At 40.3% G+C, this 25,314-nt stretch overlaps 1 protein-coding gene across 2 annotated transcripts in view; it reads left to right on the forward strand.

Moving 5' to 3' along the window:
• The window catches only part of mast2 (microtubule associated serine/threonine kinase 2), a 101,430-nt gene that overhangs the window by 43,447 nt on the left and 32,669 nt on the right, over positions 1-25,314 (forward strand). For both annotated transcript variants that reach the window (XM_035524152.1, XM_035524154.1), the window contains one exon: positions 18,002-18,033. In XM_035524152.1, the coding sequence (XP_035380045.1) occupies positions 18,002-18,033 (32 nt within the window). The remainder of the gene's footprint in view (positions 1-18,001; positions 18,034-25,314) is intronic.

Raw genomic sequence — 25,314 nt, forward strand, 5'->3', positions numbered from 1 at the left:
ATGGGAGAATTCTACGAAGGAGTCTCAAAAAAAAAAAAAAAGGCCATGTGGATTTTTGAGAATCTAGATTATGTAATTCACTGTCCTTGCAGATGTTGGTGATAAATGTCAATATTATAGATATGATAAATATTAAAGGTGGGGGGCAGTTAGATGCTATTATTATGATCTAAATAGTCTGCTGTTAATTTGAACTAAATTACTTCAGTTCATGACTCCTTTTCTGTGCTTGTGTATATGAGCATGGTTGCAGCGCCCCTCGCAGAAAAAGATGGGTAGTGTTGTGCTGAGCTTGGCTTCTCTGTGTTGTGTCTGGCCAGTGAACTGTGCAGCAGGGGGTTTTGTTTCTGTAAATCCTCCATCCTGGACCTCAGCCCCAGGCATAGGACTGGCTGGCTGGATGTCTGAAGCTGGCATGCATGCAATAGAGCAGGCCGGGGGGCAAAACTCCCACTGAGAGTGGCAGAGATGGGAGCAATGGGCTCGGTCTGCTCCGTGCTGCAGCAGCATGATTCTGGAGTTGCCTATTGATTGCACCACCATCATTCGGCTCTTCGGCATACATGGAGTAAATGTGTTTCGCGTCGTTTAATATGCTGACCATTCATTCCTACAAGCCTGTGATGGGTCCTTAAGCCAACCACACGTGTATGACTGACTGAATGTTTTAAGGAAGACGCAACATTTGTATGACGTACGCGCACTTAACAGTTTAACATGTCTTGCATATATGAACATAATTCAACTAAATTTACTTTTCATTATCATTCTGGTGGAGAATCTATTAGGATGGCTGTTATTGCTTAATTTGATCCTAGTGAGTAAATGCCTGTGCTTGATGAATAGTCTCTTATGACTTTAACTACTTTGCCTTATTGCTCTAAGGAGGTCTGGGGAGCTGTACAGGTAATATTGGTGTAGTATATCTGCTATCTGCCTGGTGCATGATACTGTACCTTGTACTAGGGGGTTTGTACTTAATCTTGCTTGTGCATCTGAATGGCCTTCCAGATCTGGCTACACTTTTCCTCATTGTTTGGACTAAAGCGCATGCTTTTACAATCAAATACTTGTTTTCCAAACACGATGCAACAAAGTGGATTATATATTTTTCATGTGCTTAGACTTTTCAGTCTGACTTGCACATTTGATACAGATTACAGGCATTCAGGTTGTTTGGTGAGCTAGTTTTGATTCCAAATTCCATTGTGAGCACACATACCACTATTGCACTTTATTCTAGTACTTCAGTTAGTCTGAATCAGTAATTGTGTTTCACTGTCCAGGTTTCTTCCTGCTTACTATTATCTGCCTCAGTCTTACTATTATTGCGCCTCAGACATGAGCCTGCTTGTTTTATGTTTTCAGGAATTAAAATGGGGAAATTCATTTTGACTGGAAATGAAACTGTAATCTCTCAAGTGCACAACATATGTGTAAGGTATACAGGTTTATCTCAAAGTTGTTGCTGTTATGAGTTTATTGACCTCCCTCATGCTTGGAGTTCATTTTGTATGACAATTTGCTTGTTCGGTAACTAATATTTGTATTCTGAATGTGTTTAGGTTGATTTGTACATTGGCCTTTATATTAATACCTGTAATTTCAGACATTTAGAAAGATATCTTTTTTTTTTTCTTTTTTTTTTAAAGCAGAAACATAAATACATTTTCAGTTAATTGATTGTTCAGTTGATTGAATTATTTTGCCAGATGAGATGCTAGGTATTTTAAATGAACAGGTTTACCAAAAATCTATATATTCTTCAGATTAACTGTTATATATCAAAACAGTTGTTTCCCTGAAACCTATGGAAAATACAATTGATAAATGAATTCCTCATTTTCAGTCCGGATCTCTGGATAGTTGGGAATTTTTTGCTTTTTTCCCCCCCTCCTTTTCCATGTGATTTCACAAAGGCCAGTAACCTGGATATGACTTCAGTGGCTTCAGTTTTGATGGACACACACCCTTGGCTTGCAGGGATGAGCTGCAGAACCGTATCGGTTGCTCCTCTTTTCCTCTTATTTCCTGCCAGGTTGAACTGGTAAATTGTTCTCCTGCTCCGCTGAGTTTGTAGGGTAAGACTCTGTGGGACGATTGTACCTATGGGCTGAACAGAATGAGAGAAAGATAGGGAGGAGGTGAGGGGCAGTACTCGGGGGCAAAGTGCTTCTGGAGGCAGTTTAAGACTGTAATATCATATTCTGAGACTCTTAGACATGCCTTGCTGCTTTTACACTGATTTGGTGCAGTGACCCAGCATAGGTTGGTCAGGACCATTACGTTAAATATTCATTCACATTCTCTCCAAGGAACAGCTGCTCTCTCTGTGGTTGATGCAACTGAACATTCTGTAACACCAGCCTCTTGACTTTATAAAAAGTGCAAATGTTCATCTTTTTTCCATTTTCCTACTGAATTTATGAAATTGAAGTTATGCATTTATTGTGAATAACCTGAGATTTGTTGTCATGGCCTGTATGGCTTTTTTGGCCATTGTTTTTATAAAGATGGGATAGACATTGTTCCTATTTTCCAAGGATGACTGCCCAAGTGTTCAGCTCATTTGGTGCTGTGTACATGGCCCTCAGGGCTAAGAGGTTTGCAGTGAAACTTCATCCCCTCGAGTTCCTTCTCCCCCACATAGACGCTCTTGACTTTTTTTTTTTTTTTTAATCCTGTCTTCGGGCAATGAAACAACGCCAACTAAATCATAATTCGCAGAGGAATTTTCACAAAGGGCAGTGATGGGCGGGGGGTTGTGTGGATGAAAAGCCACATCAGAAAATCATGTGATCTCCTTTGTGTTGGCGCATAAAAAAAAAAAACACCAAAAATGAAGGAGGTGTCTGAGTTGAGTGCAGTTGCTGTTCTGAGTATGAGTGATGGAGTGTCAGTATGAAGAGCATGCTGTGTGCTAGCAGTCATGATGTGCCACAGTATCCTGACAGCAGATTCCAGTCAGAACAGAAGACCATTAGTCTGTAGACATTGTGAGCTGGTATGGAGTCAGGCTCTACATTCTCCAGAAATCCATACAGATCTCATTTCATTCTGGACAGGTAAGTGATAGGTAGAATGATGAATGGGTACATACTAGCTTCATCCTTAAATGCTGCACCTAATTGCTACTTGACTGTAAACTATGTGTCATGTGTAAAGAAATAACATGGCTCTAATATAGGATACTATATTGGAATGCCTGTTGAATGAAGACCAGCACACCTCCAATTCCCAGTATCTTTGCCAGATGTTTGACTGTGAACATCTGTTTGAAACCATGTTTTTGAGACCATTTTCAGTAATCCACTCTTAAAGATGCCTAAATGTTTTTGCTAGTACTTTGGATATTGCAACTCAAGGTACCTCTGTGCTCATGTAATTGTATAAAGAACCTTTTTGCACCGCTCTCACACAAACCACTAATATCTCAAAGCAAGAAATCAGTTGGGCAAATACCCGTTCATTGTGCCACTCATAATCCAAGTACAAAATGTGTCGTTCTTACTACTGCAGCAGTGGTATCAGATCTCTCTTGGAGACCTCCCTACATTCCTGCTCCTTTCCATTTGTCCTTCTCTTCAGCTTTTTACATTTTAATTTAATTTATTTAACCATTCTCTGTTAGACCCTAGCTGCTGCTGTCACATTGTACTCATGGTTGGTGAGCAACCAGTCTGCCTATGATAAAATGTGGCCATATTGGATGCTACTGCAAATGGGAATGTTTCTTTCAGGCCAGCATTGTAGCAATAAAGTCACCGTCCTCCTTCCTTCTCGCAGACATGGATTTTGGATGAGCCAAAAGTCTTTTTTTGCTTCTTATTCTTGCATGCCAAATAGGCAAACATGCGCCAAGGTCACTTTGACTGCAGATAGATAAATAGTATTTTGTCCCACTTTTTAGTGGGTCCTTAACAGTGCTGTGCAACCCAAGTACCAAAATGCACACACAACAAGTTTAATTTGGTGTACATGTATCTAGTGTTTGCTCCAGCCCATCTTTCTTCAGATACCTTTCTTTACATTTTCTACAAATTGTCAGTGGTAGACAAGTTTTAGTCCAAAACAGCTTGCAAAATCAACAAATGAGAAAATTGTTTAACATCTTGTGGAACATGATTATTGCATAAGACACCTCCTGGAGTTGCTTCCCTTGTTGGACGCCTATGTTCATGTGTATGCATGTGCCACACAACTGTTCTTTGTCATCTTTATTGGCAGATTATGACTGATGCCACTGAGTATGAAAGAGAAAGAAGTGTATTGTGTAACTTGTGAAACAAGCAGATTGCAGGAGTGTGAAAAGTAGAATGAAGGCTACAGAGTAATTTTCAAGTTAATCTTTACATATTGGGGAAATGACAGTTTTTATAGTTTGAACTTTGTACCATATAGGTGCAGATTCTTTCTTTGGTTGTCGCTTCTTTCTTTGGTTTTCCAAAACTGGTTATCTTTCAAGTTCACTATTGCTAAACTCACTGGAGCATTCATCCCTCTGAACATGGTACCCAGATGTCCAACACCCAGACATCTAATTTCATCGCACTGCTGAGGCATTAAGGCTGCCTGATGCCACATTGTACTAATTTCATAGGGTGCATGCACATTTATTGACATTTTAATTTAATGGACACAAATAAATGCACTTGTGACAAGGTAGGTGGAATGGTGCAACACAGTGTGTAACATTTCAAATCCACCAGCATTTTTGAGCCCATTTTGGTTTAAAAACGCATTGTTCTTCCACCTCCTCTGACTTTTAGTGCAACACAATGCAAGTGCAAGACAGTGTTCTCTTTACTTCAAGCACACACACAATTTCTCATAAAGGGATTTTAACCAATAATATTACCTTACTAAAAAACTAAATACAATAAAAAAATAAAGAAAAATCAATGCTATCATGATTATTAAATGTGAATCAGACAGAAAATTGTATAATTTAAATAATTTGTCATCACAGATATGTAATATAAATTTTATTCCAACAATAATAATGCTTTGAGTGCCATATATTTTGGTTGTGACTGTCTGTTTCCTCATTTCTGAATTTTTTATTTATTTTTTTTGTGCTGCCATGACGAATTGTGTCGCCGGCTCTTGCTCAGTTAAAGAATGGAATAAGATGGTAATCTGATTGGATGTTGCAGCAACATGCCTAACCACACTTATCGATCATGTATTCAGTCCAACCCAACCTCTTGTCATAACAGTGCTGCTCCGTGTCGGATTAGTGCAGGAAATGGCAAACGATTCTGTCATGCCAACATGTACCTGCACTGCGGTCTTCTGCTTTTTACTGCTCTTGCTCTGTGTATATAAAAACAGAGCCGGTAATGTTATGGCTATTTTTAAGCCTCAATATTGGGCCACTTTTAATGATAGATTAATTCTTCTCATGTTTAGAGACAACAGTGATAGAATATGCACATGCAGTTGCTGCTATTGTCAAATAAACTTGGACTGGTGTTACAACAGGCGCAGAAACATCAAAACATCATCATCAAACTGTCACAGTCTAATTGCCAGTTGCACAGTATGTTGACTGATTTAGGAAAACTGCCTACCATGCAGCAATACTGGAACACAAAGCTAAGTCCTAGATATAAAACTGTCTGGAACTGTGTTGGTTCCACCATTTTCATGCAGTTTACAATCATGAACTTGTTAATCTGTAAACCATACCTTAATTCTTGTATTCATAGTGTTAAACCACTGGACTAGTATTCGGTTATAACACTCTTAGCCACCATTGTTATGCCATTTAACTATTGAATATCATATCCATAACCTTCTAAATTCAATGTATGTGTCTTTGCATACTGGTTAAAAGTGCTTAGTGCACTTATTGGGTTGTATATTTCTATATGGAAACATAGCAAGAGGTAGTAAAATGGATGAGAGTCAAAACAGTGCCAGAAATACCTGCTCTGCACACACAAAATAAGTTATGCTGCAAAGAGAACATTTCCAAGGCCTGTATCAAACTGCAATGGGGTAACTTTTTTTAAAATGTTCAGTTTTGTAGGGGCACATAGTGTTGGCTTGTTTAGATATCTTTGGTTTGCATTGTGTTTATACTTCAAACAATCCACGCCAGAAAAGGATCGAAACCCACCTGACCGGCATTTTCGGTCCATTTATTTGGTGCACAACAGAGTTCAAAAAGTAGCATTCACACTTGCTCTGTTAGTGCAGTTCATTAGAGTAATCACACCAAAGTTTGTTTTGATCAAACCAAAGCTAACAAGTCTACACACACCCTTACTTTAACATTGTCCAGTTTGAGGTGAATATATTTTATCCAAAGCATAACACAAGCATGTAAAAATTTGATATACCTGAGGAGTGATTGATTAGCAGACACTAAGTTTTGTACTTGTAACTGCCTATTTCAGAGTATCCTCTGCACACTAATCTAATTCATTCTCGTATAATTAAATTGTAATATATTTAGTTCTAGCTAAATAGTCTTCTGGTTAAAGGAAGAAAGAAGACATTTCAAATAATCATTTAGTTCCTTCTGCATATTGTATGTGACTGAGCTTGAAATATCTCAAATAAACTTGTGTAAGACTCTAAGTATACTTTAAGTCTAGTATTTTTATTTCTTTGCAGAACTTAAAATTTCATTGTTTTGTTCATGAAGGGAGTTTCATTTATTCGTTTAGGTCTGCCCTAAGGCAATGGTTTTCAGTCCCATGCCCTGAGACCATACACTGTATTTTTCTTATGTTTTCCCAGCATTAATAACTGCAGGTTACTGACTCATCTTGTGATTATCTGGCTACTTATTTGATGAGCTGGTTCAGGTGTTGCTTGGGGAGCACCCAAAACTGAACAATTTGCAGTGATGTTTGGTGCCAGGATTGAGAACAACTGCAGTACTATGCACCCCCTGCCTCATCCCACCAACAGGCACACGTGTGTGTGTGTGTGTGTGTGTGTGTGTGTGTGTGTGTGTGTGTGTGCGCACACACACACACACACACACTCTCTCTGACCCAACACTAACTTGAAACAGGCTGAGAGGAGCTTAACCAGCTTAGACATTGACAGCCATGTTGTTGACAGAAAGAACAGAGGCATTGTTGCCCATTCTCACCAGCTTGCAGTGCTCTCGCCTAAGTGAGTCTGGCCAGCTCAGACTGACTGGCCTGCCTGCCTTCCCTGCCAAAGCTCTGGATAAATGCATTAAGAGCACAGCAATGAGCTCAATCTGTGTCCATGCTGAGAGCATGAGCTCACCGTTATAGCCAGAGGACAGAAAAGGAGGGGTGAAGGAGAGTCAGAAGAGTGCCAGAAAGTGAGAAGTCTCAGCTGCGCTGGCTCTGTATACACATGCACCCCTTGTCAAACACGGGTCAGCCTTTCTGTGCGCAACATTACCTAATGCTTTGAAATCTTTAATGAGGAATGTCTGAGAAGCTCCTGAAATTAGTCATTGACTCGTGGTCAATTTCACATGGATTGAGACCTGTTAAAATACTATATTGTGACAAGATGGTATGATTAGTCAACTATAGGTTTTAAATTTTATATATATATATATATATATATATATATATATATATATATATATATATATATATATATATATATATATTATAACAATTTATGCAATAGTAGATATTGTGCAAATTCACTATTATGCAGCTGTAGTGGTATTAATTTAGTGTTTAAGATTTATACAATCTTGTCCAATGTGAAAGAGGATGGGTTGGTGCACAAGCATTCAAATTTCAATAACAGCAAATATACATCCTCCTTCCTTTTTACCCCCTGGCCCACCATCCATCCTCCCAAGAAAATAAAGAAATATCTAATGTATTTATAATGTTGTATTTCTTTATGAGGTTGGTTGGTGTGTATTTCAAGTTTAAACATCAGAATTCCTGCTTTTTCTCCTTTGGTGATTGTAGATGCTTCTGGAACAGTGTTTGTTTTACAAGTTAGTTGCTGGGTTGGATTACTTCATTAAGGTATGGCAGCGAAAACACTGGCTGTTACATTAACTCTTTAGAAAACGATTATACTGAATGAAATTCCTGTGCTTCTTTGTCCACTTGTTCTTTTTGTAAGTGACCACAAATGTAGTTAAATGTTGCATTATCTTGCTACAACATATTTACTGTTTGACAGTTTTTTTTTTTTAAAGAAATGGATCGGATGTTTCAAGCCCTCTTTTTGCTCACTCTCTTGCTCCCTCGCTGCTGCTTTCATTTCTGATTTTGGTTTCTTTTGAACCAAGTCTGAATTGCTGGACTGCTCTCTAGTCAACAACATATAAATTACATGTTAGGTTTGCGTGTAGGATGATTTTAAACCCCTGTTGCTTTTGAGGCAAGGAGGTGGGGATGAGAGGAAGTAATATATGCAAATAAACAGAATTCATCATGGAAGACACATCTTATTTATCTCTATAATAGCAGAGTATTAAAATTAGAAATCAAAATCAATGTATTTCTGAGGTTTTTGGAGGGCCCCCCTTTCCAAGCAGGGCCCTATTAGTCAGGGCCACCATTACCTGCCCCTGATGTTTGTATATGAAGCAGTCTGTGTTGTCAAAAAACTTTAAATCAGTAACTACTTGGTAACAATACATGAATCAGAATCTTTAGTTGTCGCTGTCCCACTGAGATGCAGCAAATCACTTGTAATGATCTCAAGAAAAGGGCCTTGTTTGCATCAGTCACTTTATTCCTCAACATTTTTCTGGAGATGATAAACGTTTGTCTAAATTTATATTATTGTCCTCATTGTCCCCTTTAGTCCTGTTGTCTTGTTTTCCGGGGTAGTTAGCGTGTTTATGAAGATGGGACGTTGGAGGTGATGGGCATGCGGGAAGGTTATTGGGGGTGGGGTTATTGGTGTCAGAGGGGTCAGCCAGTCCCAAAACACTGTATTTAGGCCACACAAACACAATAACACTAATTAATAACAAATATACATCCTCCTCCCTATTTACCCCCAGCCCACTATCCATCCACCCAAGAAAATAAACACACAGAAATATATAATGTATTTACATTTCTCTGAGTTTTTAGTTGGTATGCATTTAAGGTTTAAACATCAGAAAAGGAAGAGATGCCTGCTTTTTCTCAGTTGTTGATGTCTTCTGGGGAAGAAGCTATTCCTTATTCACTGTGTACTTGTGGATGGTCTAGTAGTATTCTCCCAGTGGCGAGGGCACAGACAGGCATACGCCAGGATGGAACAGGTGGTTGACCAGGATTTGCTGTGGTAAACGGGCTCATTTTAGGCTCTTCAGCAAAAGGCATTGCACTTTATTCACAAGGTGTTTGATTTTGTTTCCAGGGTGTTTTTGTGATCAGCCCTTTATGTATATTGCCATTTTTGTTTCAGTGAACCTGTATGTACGTGCGTGTGTGTGTGCTGTTCTGTTTAATTACCTCACAGTAAACCAATATAATTTGAACTGAATGTCTAAGCTTCCTCTCTGCACTGCTTCAAATACTAAACATAGTGGAATAAAAACAGCAGTACATGAGAATCTTGCTTTACAACGTTAATTTAATACATTTAAATATCATCTTAAGCTTTCATTCTGTTGTATTCTAACCAAACTTTGAAAATATCCAGGTGTACCTGTACAACACCATGACCTCAACACATATATGTTGTTTCTTTCTTTTTCATTGTTTGCTCGCTCTCTCACTTTTACACCCCCTACCCACGATGTCTGACGACTAGTGTCTCAGTAGGTATTAATCAAATGTCGAGCAACAATGATGTGGTGTTTACAGCGTGTCAGTCTGTTGGCACGGTAGGGGGCTCCTCGTGCTCGTCCCTCTCTCACACACACTTCCTCCCCAGGGACCTAAACTCCTCTATTTCTCCTTGCTCCTTCAACTATTCTTTAATGAGGACCATCCTTCATCCTCGTATGTTTCCTGGGTCTGTCCAATGCACGAGTGTGTCTTTTGTAGATGTGTGGGATTATTTCACACCAAGTTTCTTCGGTGTTTTATTCTTTCTCTCTCTCTGTGCTAATGTTCTGTGTTTCCTTCTCTCTCTCCTGTCACTGTTGTTAGAGGTGTTGCTTTCTGTCGGTTTGTACCCATAGCTTTCTCCTTCTCTCTTTACAAGTCTGTGTGAATTCTTTTTTTTTAACCCTCCCCCCTTTTCCTTCTGCAGATTCCTGTATTTCTTACACCACATACACCATTCATATTCATTGTTGTTTTCTTTAAAACTACTTCAGCAATGTTTTACGAACGGTGAGGCAATTTTCTTTTGTAAATGAGCATTATTGTGTACATATGCATTATTGTGTACATATGTGCCCACATATATGCATTAGTGTGGACATATATGCACGAGTGAGGGAGAGTTAGAGAAATAACCTCTACATTAGTCTTCACTACATACAGCCTTCTGTGAGAGACTGTGTGGGTATATTGAAGGTGAGAATTAAAGCTGTCTGCATATGTCGGAGAGCGAAAAGAGGAGGTGTTTCTGTCTGCCTGCCACTAAGAAACGGAGCCTTTCAGCATGAAAGGCGAGGAGAAGGACGGAGAAGAAGAAAGAAGGGAAGGTTGTAGCAGGGACAAAGGGGATGACTGCATCACGGTGTCGGTGCTTAGGGGTTCTACATTTGAAAAAAATGTATTTGCAGTTATACGTAAATGTTTAAATAGCTCGTTTTTTTTTTCCCTCTCTCTCTCTCTTCAGATCCACTTTTCACATTCATTTAATGACTTTAAAAACAAGCTAGAGTCATATCCGAATCATAAATGTTTTTTGTAGATTTCAAATCTCTGTTGTTCAATCAAAAAAAATTGCAAACTTTACCTCTATGCAGCTGTTTCATTGAAGACTAGGACTGGATAATGATTACTCTCTCTTAATAAAGAGACATTTTCGGTCTCATTTATATGGCTCCTGCAGGCATGGTCTCTCTTGAAATCTGCTAAAGGCAGTTGAAACGTTATTGACATTAGCATTTTTGCTTTCAGCTCTCTACTCAGTAGGAATGGCTGTTTGCTTAATCAGCCTTCATTAGTGTCTTGCATATTATTCTCAAGATTCTATTAGAGGATTGCTAGGACTAGACAAAGAATCTGCTGTCTTCTGAAGTTTGGCACCTCACATTCTGATTAGGCCCTTCTCAGCCTTACTACCTTATTTCACAAGCTGTCTGGACACACCATTCCTAAACAATTCAAATAACAGGCTGAGAAAACATCTATTAAGGTCAAGGTCATTTGAAAGGGTTTTTGTTACTATATAACCTGACTAACACACACAATCTCAAAGGTTCTATTAGAAAATAACCTAAATTTTGAGTGCCCACTATGATGAGGGAATGCAGTATGTTACAAACACTCCTGCCAGAGCTGTCTTTGCGACAGCAGCTGTCATCCTGGGTGTAAAAGACAGATGAATGCTCCGCGAATCTCTGCTGCTAATGTTTACTATTAAGGCAGCTAGCCTCAGCACTCTTAAGAGTTCTGAATGCAGGTGACAGTACATGGTTTCAGCATATTGGCATCATCATGGCTGTAATGTTCAGTGACCTCCCACAGAGAGATGGTGTTGGCACCAACACGAAACAGTTCAAGAGAAGGTAATGGAAACAAAGCTACTCAGAATACATTAGCTAAAGAATCTTATGTGCTCTTCCCACCCAACGGGGAAACCATGCATTATCATATTTAATTGTTCAAAGGGAAAAAAAAGCGAAGCCCTGCCAATCTCAAACTAGCACTGTGTGCACGTCTCTCTTCATTATCTGCACATAAAAATGTCACTGAGGCATGTAGATTTAATTTGAAAGTGCAAATTCTAATTAGAATTAGTGTGATGAGTTTTTTGTTTTTTTTTTTTGGGGGGGGGGGGGGGGGTCCTGTGGTTTCCCCCCACTGATGGAGTGCAGTGGTGAAGGCACTATGAATAGGCTGATCAACCCAGATTATCTTTTCTGTCTGACTGAGGAGGACACACTGGAAGGCAGGGGGGTGTGGGAGGTGTCAGGGCTTCTTCCATGAAAGCCGTTCTATAAGCGTGCTGCAGTGGTCGGGATAATTAGTTAATCTTCTGTTCCAGCTACACAAGGACAAGCAAAAGTAACATGCCTTCTAATTGTGCTGATTTAACACCCGCTCAGTGTGATGGGCAGCTGCAACAGCCGTCTCCAGATCCGGAGTGTGGGGTTTTGTGCAAGTCTCTTTCAATACCCGCAGGTGCACCCATTGGAAGGGGTGAACTGCTTTTTGCTATGAACAGTTTTGTTGTTGTTTTTTTTTTGTTTTTTTTTCCTGTCCTGTTTTTTTTGATGCATGCACCCCTTTTTCAGTCACAGTTGTAGAGCTGCCCCAGTACCCCATTTTAGCTTTCTTAAATCCTGTAGACTCCCAGCAATATAAATAAGGCAGCTTGATTTGAACACAATGTACTCTGATATGCAGCTGTGCTCAGTCCACCCCCTGCTTTGACTAGAACTCCATTTCAGCCTGAGACTATAAGCTAGAGCTTTTCCTCTTCTTTAACATTACTCTTTATCTATTCGCTGCTTAGAGGTTTTCAGTTACTTTATATTGTGACTTGCGTCTATCTTCAGATGCCATGAGACATAAAGCAGTGCTGAAACCTGTGTGCATGTGTGTGTGCGCTTTTTTTTTTTTTTGACTGAGCTGGCATATAGTGTAGACAGGCTTAGTGCTACACCCCATTGCTCTGTGGGATGATTAAGTAGCCACTGATCTGGTTAATGCTAATTGCCTGTGTTGTCTACTGAGAAGCCACCTCTACTTGATGATCTTCTCCTATTCATTTTTTTATTGCCTTAACTTTGGAATATTTGTACTAGTTGCAATCTATCAAGGAATTGCTGAACTATGAAAAATACAATGCGTCATCCTAAGGCCTTATATTCAGCACAGGATAGCCACATACATAGTGTTTTGCTGCTCTGTGAAGTTTTCATATTCTATTTTCCTTATTTCACCAAGATGCTTAAAATGCTGCAGATGTGTTTAAAAATGTGCACCAGTGCCTTTCCTGGAGACTGCCAAGCAAACTCTCTGGGTGATGTGGTGTTAATAATAGCCGTTGCCAATTTGGAATTGTGCCCGTCAGTGTATGGAGTATGGGAATCAGGTTGCTTGCTTCTTTCACTTCTCCATTATTTTACTAGTGGTATTTTAACACAACTTTGCCACCAGTCTTGATGCCCGATTGCCCAAAACGAGATTCCATGATGGGTTTTACACTTTTAATTTCAGAATGTAGGAGGTGATGTACTAATGGTTTCATTACGTGTTGTTGTTTTTTTTTTTCCTCCTTCTTCTCACATTCTCATGTTAGAATCAGCAATTTAGATTAAGGCAAATTTGGCAGGGTAGTAATTTATAAAAAAAAATACTCAGCCTTGTTAAAGACCAACTCGATAGAGGAAGAACTAAGAATGTTACACAGCACCCAAGCAATCTCACCCTGCCTGACCACCAGGCCCGAAAACCTTTATCAAGACGACGGATTTGTATATATAAGAAAATTATATACCAGCCTGTTAAGATGTGATTTAATTGCGAGACAATGCCATCTAATTAAGTTATAAGCCAGCTCGATAGTCACAAGCCAACTTGTGTGGACTGCTCCTATTCAGCTTGCTTGAATCCCAATAAACTCTCTCCTTCCCAACTTCTGCTCAGGAAGGAAACAGGCCATCCCATGAGTCCCTTCTAATTGGCTCATTAGTCCTGTGCTAATGGAATAGGCCAAGACTAGCGTCGCTGCATACAGGAGCTGCAGGCTGCTCGCATGCTTCTTCTTCATCTACCACAGCACTCTGTAATGGAGCTTGCAGGTCTCTGATCAACACTCTAATCCCCACTGCTCTGACCTCTGCCTTTCCCAATAAGCATCTGTCGCACAACCCAAATGAACGGCCTTTTCTAATAGACGAGCGGTCCTTGTGTAAACAGTTTGCCGACCCCCAAAAAGATCAATAGTTAATTAGGAGATTTGTTTATGCAACATGCTGTAACTTCACTTACTGCTATTAGCTCTAACAGATTTCTGTCACACTGCTCTGGTTTCTGCAGTCCCTCACCGGTTTTCTGGTAGCAGTCGGCTCTGTTTACAGGTTCATATTTTGTGCAGTTTAATTCAAATAGTGCATCTTAGCAGCCGAGCAGCTCTCTCCTAGGGTTTTCCCTCTTTCCCTTTCTCTGCCTTTCCCCTGGCTGTTTGCGTAGGGATTAACTCCCTACATCTACAGTCTCTTGCCCCGTGCCAGCAGCTCACTCAGACAGACTGTGGGGTGACTGATCTGCCCTCTGCCAGGCTTGGCACTGCTGCCACCTTGTGCGCTATATTGCCAGGCTGTCACTCTCTCAGCTTGGCCAGGGCCCCTACTGCTCGCCCAGCGGTAAGGAGGGCAAAGCCCAGAGGCTGTCAATCACCAGCCTGGGCAACTGCATGCACTATGGTACAAAGCACAGGAGCTGGTATAAGCTGGGTAAGAGACCTAGCCACCCAAAATTTCTCTATGGACCTCAGTCATTTGCCTCTGCTCTAAAATTTCTTGCTATTGTTTGCTGTCTTGGTCAATGCAAATTGAAACATGGTCTATAGCAATATTCTCTTCAAAGAAAATGTTCAGGCAGCGTGAAACTATTATCAAATTGTTCCGTGAGGTATCCATGGAGATCTGTTGTGGGCAGTGAATTTGCCCTTGAGCCATTGAAAGATGTTTCGCTGCCCGTTTAATAGAGAGGTTGGGATATTTATAGGTTAAAATGCTATTATGCATTGTACATGTTAGATGGTGATGAATTGTGATTAAATCTCAGTCCTTTCGGTAAATCTTAAAGTAAACTTTTTACAACCTTCATAGTCTCCTAAAACAAGTCTAAGAACAGTGGAGACAGAAAACGTGTGCTTGTGTATATTGTGCAGTTTAACTTTCTATTTATGTCCTCCACAGTAGCTCATTGCAATCCATTTGCGATGTCTGCCCACCTGATCACCCCATTTTCAGATGACTTCATAACTGTCTCCAGTGCATCCATTTTACTTGTGTGCTGCTGCTTGCTCTGTCCATCTCTTTGATTACATTTCCCTGCACTCTGGCTCCCTGTCATACTGGATGGACTTAAGCAATATTGATGGGCTCCATTGGGAAGATTGCTTTTGTGTTCGGGCGGAAAGTCTGCTCCAAACTGCCACTCGGGCTAATTTCATTGCCCAGCCTTTTAGCTCATGACATTGATGCAACCTTGACATGGAGGGCATGTGTATGCATGTGTGTATGCGTGTACGCATGGACAGCTGTTGTCCAGTTCTTCAGGCTTCACCCTCTGTAGCCTCAGATAATTAGCCTGTCTGATATATAGCCTCACAATAATGTGTAAGATATTGTTGATTTCATACAGTGTTTCCAGCCATCACTTTCTCTATCACCCATCCTTCTGGGAAAGTATTACTATCTTTATTTTTTGGTAGATTGTGAAATATATTGCTAAAAGAATACTGTGTTAATTGCGTACCGGAACTGAGCAGAAACCCAAACATTCTGCTCGCCACTGTTGAGCTACAGCACCACTAGTGAGACTCCCCTTCATGGCAATTGGTGAGCTCTTAAAGAGCCTAAAGTGCTCAGAGCATTAGCCAGTTGATGGCTTACAAAACAGCAGACACTGTGGTGGTTTGACAAGTGCACGGGCGTGTGTGGATGGGTGATGCTGCCTGATAACACAGTGCATGAGTTCATGCTGCTTCTGGACTTCAGTCTGGTAGAGCTGCTGTGTTTTGGAAGCTGCATTTTGAGTAATCTAATATTCTAAACTTACAATAATGTGCAAGTTATTGTTGTTTTCATGCATTATTTTCAGCAGTCACCTTCTCCATGATCTCCCCCCCCCCCCCCACATGATTCTTCCCATCTGTGATATAGGCCTTGTTCTTCTATAGATCTGCAGGCTGTTGTACAGAGGGAGGAAGAAGGGGTCTGTGTGATTAGATGGTGCTAGGGAAACGCTATCGCCTTAATTTAGAAATGAAGGACAAAAGCTCCCATAAATTCAGCCAGCTGCCATATCAGGCCACCATTGGCTGAGCCACTAATTAAAACGTGTGTTGGCATTTTGCTAAGTGTGCACTTTGAAAAGATGCTGTGTTGGTGTTCTGCAGATGGCCCAGGGTGCCTGGCTCAGTCGTCTGCCTGCGTATGCTTTGCAGTGAGACGAGTCCTGTCTGTCACTGTCACCCAAACTCCCATGTGCTCTCTCTTCCAGCCTGCCTGTCAGCGTTTCCTTCCATAAGTATTTGGTCAATGATTTGTTTTCTATGCTGAAGCACTTTGGCCTGTAGATGAATAGAGAGGCATAAAGCAAAAGTATATAATGCCAGCTATACAACTGCTTAAATGTTTATTGATTAAAATAATAATTACTATTATTACTTATTTCATTCTGGCATACAGTCCCCCCCCCACCCCCTGGCCAGGCGAAGACAGATCACACACTTTTTGTGTCATTCTAAATTAGGTTTAGTTAGGTTTATTTTTCCGTTTCTACACAGTAAAGAATGCTATTTTACTCATAATTCTTAACAGCAGTATAGCTTTTACATTTTACGTGGCTGTTATCTTCAAAGGGGTAATTGTTTTAATGTTTTAAGTTATGAGATGCGACTCAGGTTTGAAAAGGATATTGCATTTCAGACCAACACCTACCTCCTCTAAAATGCCAATGTATTTAAATGCTGAAAAAGAAACCAAGATAGCACTCTCCTGTACAGTGTGTTTTAGTTACCCGCTTCTAATCAGGAATGCCACTACATGTGTGACCTTTACTCACCCACCCACGCAGCTAATGGATGATGGCCCTTATGAACACATCCTCTAACTGAAACTAATGACTCCTCTTTGTGATAATGCCATATGGTTTTATTGGCTGTTTGTTTCAACACTAGGTAGTACATTATGCAAGACATTTTGATTCTCTATGTCTCTGCCAAAAAAAAAGGAAAAGCATGTTGATGTAGGCAAGATGACCCCTCTGACTCTCCTGGCATAGCAAAAGTTGTTGAAATCAAAATTAGACGTCTACGTGCGCAGGATCTTTTGCTAAAGGGTAATTGTGTATGTGTATGTATTAGGATGGGTGTTTTATATTGTGATTATATTGGTAAGTGTGCTTGTGTATGTACAGTATTGCTGTGTTTATCCTTCCATAAATATTTACAGTGCAATGAAACCGCTCCCTACAGAGAGACAGATTTTGTCCTCCCTGACCATCAGTCTACTAGACCTCATATAATTTTGCCAACAGTTTCAGCCTTACAAGAGATTGTCTGTGTGTGTTTGTGCATGTGCGTATGCAAGTGTTCATGTATACACTGGTGTGACCATGTGTTTTGAGGTAAGTTTGTGGCTGCCTTTCTGTGTTGTTTTTTAAAGCGCACATCGCTTCACATCACAATATCAGCTTTTCATTTGGTTTCATGTTTTTATTTTCACCTTTTATGGTTTCAACTTTTATAGTTTTTAAGACATTTAAAAAATAAAAATACTCCAGTATTTCCAGAATGTGTAGCTCTTGTTTATCTGTAGTTAGGAGATAGTGCTCTGCCACCTAGTGGCTACCTTGTAGCTCTAGCTACCTAGGATCTGTGTGTTTCTGTGAAGCAGTCAAATTCACTCACTATGCCACATATAGCTTTTGCCACCTTTTCAAAATAGAACTAACAGTTTAAGCAATAATTTTGGAGTCCTTACATTTATTGTTGTGAAGTCCTTCAGTTCTGACCTACATGTAACATAAAAACCACATTCATAATCCAACTTCATTAACAGGGCCCCCTAGTGGCTAATGGAATTCAGTTTCAGTTTAGTGATTCAAATGTCACTTATAAAGCCTCACTATTAGTTTATTAAAGAATATCTTTGGTAGTGTGGACATGATTAGTATTTTGTGGTTTTGCCAAGTCATGTCTGATTCCATTGTCCTCATATTTTCTTTTGCAGAAGGAGCTAAGTCTTCCCCGAAGAGGCAGCTTGTAAGTACCCAGTTTCATAACAGCCATCACTGTGTTTCCTAAATTTCTTTTATTTAAAATGCCCACTCTGAACTGAGCAACAGTGACATGAACTAAGGCTGCAACAATTAGCAGTTATTGATGTGGATAGTTGAATATTGGTAATGAATTTCAGGTTGCTGTGTAGCTAGGAATATTGCTTCATTGAGAGAGGAAAAAAAATTGTGGGAGAGGCAGCACCAGCGGAAAGCGATGTATTACCGAATGCTTCCAATGTGCAAAAGCACTGTCGAAAGCAGCACGTAATCATCCACCACCACGGGTCAGATCCAGACATTGTCACGTTGTAACACTGTTAAAATACATCATTGGAAATGTTATGAAGAGAGCCAAGTGTTTTACCTTGAAATTCTGTGGCAATGCAGACTTACAGAAATAGACATTTTAAAATAACCATATACTTTTATTGGGGATTGTTTTGTAAGCTTTCATAGTTGCAACATTTGTCAAATGTCGAACATCTTATGATGAATTGGATCTAGGTGGCTAGAACCTTCTATGGTCTGGATGTGACGGAAGCTCACTAATGTCAAGGATGGAAATTCCACATTTCCACAAGGTGGAAATTGTATAGAATTTTGGTCATTTAATTGAGTGTCCATTATCTATTCACTGAGGATGGATTCAGGGTATTTGCTAGATGTGGGTGTGTGTACACTCATGCGCACCTTAACCTTTTTCATATTATTTTATAAAGAATTCCCACAAAAACTGTATTGTTTAATCCAGGCTATTAGGTGTGCGTGTGTGTGGCCATTAGGCATGTGCATACTTGGTCTTGTGACTACTTATTGCATTGCTTCTGATGAGGCTTATGCTAATTTGTTACTCAGTTACATTTATGAATTAAATATAAATTCAAAATGATTTTCATAAAGTTTCATATATGAACAGACCAAAGCCAGAATCAATAAAGAAGGAAAGACTTTCCATTCCAGTTCCCTTCCAGTGCAGAGAAATGCTGTCTAACTTGAGGCCAAAGATGAGAGTTTACTCTTCAATGAACTGCAGTATCAGAGAAGCCAGATGTACTGTTTTGGCACTCATTTTACCTAGTACTCTGTTCTGTGAAATTGCAAAAAACAATGTGATTATCTGAGTGGTTAATCCGATTATTTAAAAGAACTGTCACTGTGTAGAATTAGAATGCCACTTCACTCATTACTGGATGTTTGTGGATAATTCATGGTCAGATGCCTATTGGGGGGGGATATTAAGGCGATATTTGGGCACCATGTATTTTGCTAATTCTAGGTTTATCGTACATTATAGTATAATATAATACATTACGATACTATACATTACATTTCATTACTAAAATACATTATAGTACAATTCATTAAATGAATACATTGCATAATACATTATAGTATAATTAATTATATTAATACTTTACATAATGCATTATAATACATTAATGCATTACATGATACATTATTATACATTTTAGTATAGCATACAATATAGTAAAAATATCTGTAAGAGCTAGAAAAGTGTACCACTGGAAAAATTGTTATAATGCATGTTTATTATGCAGTTAGAATGTATTTTCTAACATGTGAAGGACTAGCTGTAGGGGTCAGGGGGGTCAAAGGTGAGCAGGATGTATGCTCCAACAGCTGAGTATCTCTGCCATCATGGACCTGTTAAAACACTCTCCGCTGTCCTATTTTTAACCTGCTGCTGCCACTGGATGCATGCTGTACCCTTATGAGGACAGCAGCACCATCACACACGCGTGCCTCACGGTGTCCTGGTGGACATTTCTACATTGCTGTGTAATGGGTGTATATAGGTGATGTGTACGTATGCAAAGTATTCTTATATTTATGGTACTTTTATAATAATGCGTTGTCTTTCTTTGTTCTCTGAATGGCATGGACTACTGTAGTTAGTGAAGAGCATTACTCCACAAAACCCACAGTGCTACAAGCCTGGACTGAACACTCTCAAAGGCTCCTAATTCCAGAGAAATTATGCTAATCAAATCAAACCTTGTATTCCTCGTCAGTGCCAGTGAGCAATGCACACACACGTATATATACATACACATTTATTTGTCTCCCATACAGAGCAATAGATCATGTGTCAGGATGATGGCATTATGCTGTCCTGTAGCAGTGTGCGTCACTGCTGTAGTCGGGCTGTGTTACCACTGAATGCTACAGTGGTTATGTTGTAGCTTCTCGTTGATCCTGCCTATTGTCTTACTCTTGGCACACAGCCCACAGCTTAGGCTGGAAACAGGAGAGGGGCCATTGAGGTCCTTTCGGTTCTAAGAAGCGAGTGGACAGAGATGGATACTATGAGCAGTGGGCGACAGCTGCACCTCTATCCAAACCACCACCCCCACCCCAGGGGCCTTGTGATATCACGAGAATGCCCTCTTCCTAGTGGTAGCATGGGTGTCAGATGGAGCAAGAGACAGAGGGAGCGGAAGACATTGATGGCATTAGGGTCGTGCTCTCCTTCAGTATTCTTTCTTTTTTCTCTTTTGCCTCACTATCTGGATTATTCATAAACTTGAACTACAACTTCTTTTTTTGGGGGGCGGAGGGCTAAACTGCTGTTATGTTTTGATGGTGAGAAATGGATGCGGTAGTTATGAGCCAGGAAGATCCCATGGATGCAGGGTACATTGTTCTGATATTGTCTCTTGTCAAATAGCTATGGCTATCACCTCTGACTGAAGTTTTCTCCCTGGACACATGGATTAGTACTGAAGCGCGCTGTGGGAGTACGTTTTTATTTTTTGTGTGTGGCATGGTGAGCAACTTTTTAAAGTGTGCTAAATTGTGAAGGTCGTCGCCACAAGTGGTAGCGCCAGTGCTGGTGTTTCTCTGTCGTCACATGGACTGGTAAGGTTACCCTCACTCTACTGGACATGGCCCTAAAGCAACAGTGACCTGAGTCAGTTTTGCTGGTGTGGAATCAGCGTTCTAACACTCACCGGCCCCTCGCACCACCACTGGCATGAAGAAAATGAGAGACAGAGCAGGAGCCCCCAACCTGCACATACAGTAAGAGCTTCAGTATCTCAGCAATATGTAGAGACATTAGATTGTGTGTTTGTATGTGTGTGTGTGTACATATATGTACATGGATATTCACAGAAAATGTAACTTCAAACTTGTGGATTTTCATTATAGCCTTCATAATAAATTTGAGCTCTTATTCATAAACGTGACCGCTGCAGTAGAACTGCACAAATAGAGAGTGGTCAGTGGATTTAAACAGAGTGCACCTAATGCATGTTGCATGCCTGAGATGTCACACTTAGGACTTTAATCGACAGTGCTGCGTATTGACAGCCACAGATTGCTGCTGTGCTTGCAGTTACCAAACAAGCACTAGTCTGAAGGGCCCAGAAAAAAAAACGTGGTAAAGGAAATCCCCTCTAAGCTGTCTGTGTGAGGGAGAGAGAGCCAGTGCTGAAAGAGGTCAGGACCTGATCATCTTCATTGTTCCTTGTCTGCTCATCCTGAAGTTCCAGACTGTAGAGTCCACAGGCCACTTCCCCAGACCGGTACACTCTAACCAGGCCAGCTGTGCTGCTTGTGTGGACTGTGCAACCCAGCCATATGCTGTCTGGCTGCTCAGATGGACAGCAATGCTGATTGGCTCCAAGCAGAAAGGCACCAGCCTGAAAAGCTGCTGAGGAATGAGTGATGGGTGTTTAACCATAACCACTCAAACTATCTCTTTTTCTTCCACATTTACTCTAGAATCAATACACTAATAGTAGGAGAATCCAGTCACATTGAAATGGGCTGTTTGTCTGGCTCAATCTGTATGATTTGAGCTGTAGTGTTTGAGTGAATGAGTTCCATAGTAATTTTAGTTCATTTCCTTATTTTATTAGACAAGCATTAATTTTTAATTGAATTTGTAATCAGATTTGAATTATATTAAATCTCCAGGAAAGTGCAACATAAGCCACTGAGCTAGTGTAGTGTTTCTTTATGAATCTGTTGTTCTGTAAGGTATGAAGAAAAGGTTGTAGACCAAAGTTTGAAAAGGAATGTTTGAGAGCCCAGCTATCTGGATACCTCTGACAGAATGATGCCGTGACCTTACAATCCATTAGGCTCAAATCTCATATAGATCTATATTCAACTATATAGATGTTTGCAGCGTTCTCTCTCACACTAACTGTGTCTCTGTCTGCCTCTCTTTCACTCAGAAGCTCACTTGCACACACATTCACAGTTATCCAGTTTTATTCTCTTTTTTTTCCTGTTTCCCCCGTTGTGTCCCAAACCTTTCACTAGGGTACCAGCTTGTTTTTACTTTTACATTAGCAGCTCCAGATTTGCACTGCTTTTTACTCAGGTTACTATGGGAATGTGCAGGCATGTAAGTTAATGTTTTTTTCCCAGTCATAACAGAGGTTGGTGATTGGCTGAACCATTCAGCATTTAATACAGGCATGTGTTATGAATATGACATGGCATCCAGGGGCCTCATCCCTATATAGAGTATGGAGTGAGCTCAGGGCTACATTGCTGCTTCTCATCAGCGTGTGTTTGGAGAAACACCTGACAGCTCTCACACTTAGCAGATTTTATTTCACATCCTAGGCTTTATGAAGGAAAGCAAGGTGCTCTTGACATTTGCAAGCTGACCTTGGAGCTTACAGCGTGATCATGTTTATGAACCACTGAGCTCATTAGCATGGGTCATTATGCCTTTAGGCACTCTGCAAATGGATGCCTTTACGTAGTAAATTGAGAGATGCACACGCACAAACATATGCACAAAAACAATCAGCGAGTGTCTCCCTTACCGTACCTCTTCTTCGCATTGCCCCACTCGCTCACCAGAATCCGTCCGGCTGCGCAGTTCCGTTGTCATGGAAACAGCAGCCTCCTCCAGCGCCTCCTCACCCCCACCTCCTCCCCTTCCTCTCTGCTACCATCATCCTACGGGGGGCTGGAGGAGTCCATGCCTGCCCCTGGGCCTGCCTCTGCCCTGGCTCTGGGCCTGCCCCAGGGGGCAGGAGCTAACGCCAACCCATTTCTCTGGAGGTAAGGAGCTTTGTGGTGGAGAGTGCACCAGTACTAATGCAATTTTATCCTTGCCTCTGCTCTCACCTTCCCTGGCACGAGTCACCATTGCTATGTTTACCAACACATGTTTTGGTTTGTGGCAACTGTGGGCTCATATCAGAAAATAAAACGAGAATCTTGTTTTGTTTGTGATTTGTCACTTGTACCTAATTTGACCTTTTTCTGTAAATCTGTCAACTCAGCGTTTTTAAAGCTTTTGTTGAGTATAGCCCAGGTATGTTTTGAGTCTGGCTACATTAACCATCACTTCAGCATCTTTGCCAAGTGTGCATGCGTTGCAGTCACAACCCAGGAGGCAAAATGTCAAGTAAAGCAAATTAAATCAAATGTGTTCTGCAAAAACACTTTTGGTACACAAGGAAAACTCACATGGTTCTCATTTTCCATGACTATAAGAGAAGTCTGTCTGATATAATTTACTCCAATTTAAGGGTGATTAATGAAGCTTCTTTAGTTTAACACTGCGTTTTAGTCTCGTGTACAGAGATGTAACCTCCTGTAATGCCTTCTAGAGAGCACTCTTCTTCATTCACAGATGAGCCCCTTATTTTAGGGCAAGCAACATGCATTATTAATGTTATGACATTTTGGATCATTGACTGGATCATAGTCTGGACTTATACAAGAGTATTATATGACTACAGTGCTGTCATGGTGAGTCAGCCAGTGTATTAAACTACCTAATTTCCTTCTCCAACATCACTTCAGAAGAGTCATGGCACTCACCTGCTTTTGTGTTTGGTGTGTTGGAAGCAATTGTATATTATTAAAGTTCAAGAAAAAGAGGTCAGAGTAAAAGTTGTTTTACAGCTTTGAGGATGCACTCCCTTATAACATCACCACATTGATCCAAGAATGATTCATTCTATTTTTTCCTCAGATAGAGCCATTCAAGTAATCTGGCGAGCATTCCTGTATTTATCATATCCCAGTATACCCCCCCCCTTTTGCTGCAACTGTAGTATTGAGTACTACACTCACATTCAGTCCAGCCCATTCAGACCTTGTATGAGATTGTCCAACAGCTGATGTACACAGCCATATTTGTCTCTAAATTATATTCATTGTATCGTTATCAATTCAGAAGCTTTTCATCTTGCACAGTATCTCTTTTAAGGAGACTCTACCATGCCCTCTTCTGTGTTGTGACTTCAAGCCTGTTGATTTTTTTAAATATATAAATGTTTATTTATTAGGAGATGGAAAGTAACCTTGAAATTATTTTGTCTCCTAACAATATTCAGGCATTTGTGTTCACTGATTTCTCTTTCTGTGCAGGTAACAGTCTCCTTCCTGTTTACAGTTATTATTCTGAGTTACCTGTATGACTAAAGAATAATGCTCAGTGCTTCTGTAAAGGCTGTCACTGTGCACAGTGTGTGTCTGCTGCCGCTGGCCTGTTCAACCTGGTCAGCACTCTAGTCGTAAATGAATTATGCATGACTAATTTAACCGTGAACTCGATAACTGAAAACCTTCTCTTCCGCGTTAAGCTGTCCTACTGTTGGTAGCTTGTGTTGTAGTTTATAGTTCTTTTTACATAAATAACCAAGTATTTGGTAGCAAGTGTATCTTTTGCCAAATTTGAAACATTTAAAAGGCTGTTATTTTTAGTTCTACAATGAGATTTTGAAATGGTCATCTATTTATTATTTTCTTTCATTTGCTCTACCTTTCCTCAATATCTGTTTCATGTTTAAAGGTAGGAGTGTGTGTGCATGTGTGCAGTTCTACTTGCTGCTGTTTCATGTGTATAGAATCCCTGCTTTGGATCACCTCGAGGTGACATCGAATGCTTAGCCACTTACCCACACACACGATTCATGGATTCACACACACACACACACACACAATACACAGAATACACAATGTAGCATTCCATCTAGGTCTAGCGGAAACCTCCTTTAGCTTTGTACCACAGTGCATCTGTTCCTCCAATATGCCCTATCTAAATCTCTCTGTGTTATTCCCTTATCCAAGTCTGGCCAGTATGGTACCTGGCAGATTATGATAAGGAATTGACATTATACCAGATGATTTCTCACCACTTCCAGAATAACTAAATCATTTTGTGAGGGAGAAAGAGAGAGAGAGAGAGTAAGTGTGTGTGTGTTCACTGAGGCAAGCATTAATCTAGTCTTTCTGACAGTTTCTCTGGGGGCTTTGTATTGAG

This window comes from Electrophorus electricus, chromosome 3 (genome assembly GCF_013358815.1).
Source record: "Electrophorus electricus isolate fEleEle1 chromosome 3, fEleEle1.pri, whole genome shotgun sequence".
In the NCBI taxonomy this organism is placed as follows: Eukaryota; Metazoa; Chordata; class Actinopteri; order Gymnotiformes; family Gymnotidae; genus Electrophorus; species Electrophorus electricus.